Here is a 2,117-nt window from a genome sequence, read left to right on the forward strand (position 1 = left end):
CAGGATTCTCTACTGGGAGCCAGACGAACGTGGGGTGGGGTGGGGTGGGTGGAAGATGCTGAACAGCTGGCAGCCCTGTGTGCAGGAGCCTTTTGCTGTTCGGCCTCAGTACGAGGGGCTCTGGAAGGAGCAGCCTTGTGCTGGTGCTGCTGCAATTCTCTGCTTTGATAAAAAGGTTCTTTAAGGAAACATCTTCTCAGGCCACAGTGGTAGGACTCTGGTACGTGGGAAGTCTTGGCTGCGTTTGCCTGGCACCAGACTTGAGGCAGGGTACAGCTGCTGTGATTCAACAGCTTGTCTTTCTGTCCCAGGGCTTTGCTTTTGTGGAATACGAGGTCCCTGAAGCTGCTCAGCTGGCCTTGGAGCAGATGAATTCTGTCATGCTGGGCGGAAGAAACATAAAGGTGAGTAGAAGGCATGCTCCGAAATTTCTTAGGTCTCTTCACTGTGAGTAATGCCTCAAAATGCTTCCCGCAGCACTGTAGTGTGGAAGGTAACCTAAAGTCTGTTCCTGGATAGACCTTCGTGTTCAACCCATTGAGCACACAGCAGCTCTGGGCCCCGCTCCCGCTGAGGAGTAACCCCAGTGTGCCAGTAAACCCAGGTACTTGTTCTGGTTTGCCAGCCCAGCCCTTTCCCCCTACACAGAGAGGAGAAGTCTCCTGAGGACAGAACAAAGGTGATTCTTGATTTTTTTTTTTTTTTTTTTTTAATGCCTCCATCTTATATTGTACTGGTGCAGGTGGCAGATGAGCAGCATTGGGCTTATGTGGTGCCTGTCGGTAGTAAAAGGGACTTTAGCCCACTGTTGCCCAACAAAAGGAGACCTGCAGCACGAAGAGGAATGAAGAGCTGTGGCTGTGTACTTTCAGGCAGCGAGAGCAGATCTTGCAATGGTGAAACTCCGTGGAGTGAGACTGGGGGGCATTTTTTGCAAAGCGTTGTATGTCGTGCGTTCCTTTCTGATAACGCCCTTTGTCTCTGCTGCATCTGATTTCTGCAGCGGTTTAGGAGCCTGTGGAGGGAGGATATAGACACGGCATGTTTTGCTTTTGAAATTCTTTTCAATTCCTTGTGGTTGGTCTCTGGCAGGTCAGGGAACCTAAATGGGGGAAATACGGTGGAGGAGAGAGCAGTGTCTGTCCGGGCTCTCTGCAGTTCCCCGTAGCACAGGACGTGTCCCTGTGAGGAGAGCCAGGTGTTAGCCTGTGCTCATGATGGCCTTTGAGGCGTTACGTGGTTTGGAAAGGCAGGCGGGTCTGCCGTGACTCCCAGTGCATAGCGCTGCTGCTCCTCAGGGCGCTCAGCGGCCTCTTCCCTGTGTTCTCTGCAGGTTGGCAGACCCAGTAACATCGGTCAGGCACAACCAATTATAGACCAGCTGGCCGAAGAGGCTCGGGCTTTCAACCGCATCTACGTGGCATCTGTTCATCAGGACCTTTCAGATGATGACATCAAGAGTGTGTTCGAGGCCTTCGGGAAGATCAAATCCTGCACGCTAGCCAGGGACCCCACCACCGGGAAACACAAAGGCTACGGGTTCATCGGTAAAAGCGCTCTTGGATGTGGGGAGGGGACAGCAGTCGGGAGCATCTGGATCTTCATTTCTTTTACTCTAGTGGAAGAATTGCTTTAAGCAGAGGGATGGAAATAAATTTGGAGCGGATCTGTGCCTGAACTTAGAAATGTAATTAATAGCCAGCTATTTTTGTTTGCTGTTATGTAGGCTGAGAGATCTGTGCTGGCTGATTTCAGCAGTGTTGGTGTGATCAGAGGGGTGAGATGAGGGAGCTGAGCCCTCAGGTCTCCTCGCTGGGACCTAAGTGGTGGTTTTTGCAAATTCAAATCACAGCTGAGTGATGAGAGAGTGGCTGAGTTCAGGAGTAAAAGGGATTGTTTGTAAATCCTCCTCTTTCTCGCTGCAGAGTACGAGAAAGCTCAGTCTTCTCAAGACGCAGTGTCCTCGATGAACCTCTTTGACCTGGGGGGCCAGTACCTCCGTGTTGGTAAAGCTGTGACTCCTCCGATGCCGCTCCTGACGCCTGCCACGCCGGGAGGGTTACCCCCAGCAGCCGCGGTTGCTGCAGCAGCTGCCACAGCCAAGACTACGGCGCCAG

General features: G+C 52.4%; 1 protein-coding gene across 2 annotated transcripts in view; it reads left to right on the forward strand.

Annotated features, from left to right (window-relative positions):
* Positions 1–2,117, forward strand: part of PUF60 (poly-U binding splicing factor 60KDa) — a 21,312-nt gene that overhangs the window by 12,438 nt on the left and 6,757 nt on the right. For both annotated transcript variants that reach the window (XM_010137447.1, XM_010137448.1), the window contains 3 exons: positions 312–404; positions 1,334–1,547; positions 1,926–2,112. In XM_010137447.1, the coding sequence (XP_010135749.1) occupies positions 312–404; positions 1,334–1,547; positions 1,926–2,112 (494 nt within the window). The remainder of the gene's footprint in view (positions 1–311; positions 405–1,333; positions 1,548–1,925; positions 2,113–2,117) is intronic.

The sequence above is a fragment of the Buceros rhinoceros genome, unplaced genomic scaffold, assembly GCF_000710305.1.
Source record: "Buceros rhinoceros silvestris isolate BGI_N320 unplaced genomic scaffold, ASM71030v1 scaffold1786, whole genome shotgun sequence".
NCBI lineage: Eukaryota > Metazoa > Chordata > Aves > Bucerotiformes > Bucerotidae > Buceros > Buceros rhinoceros.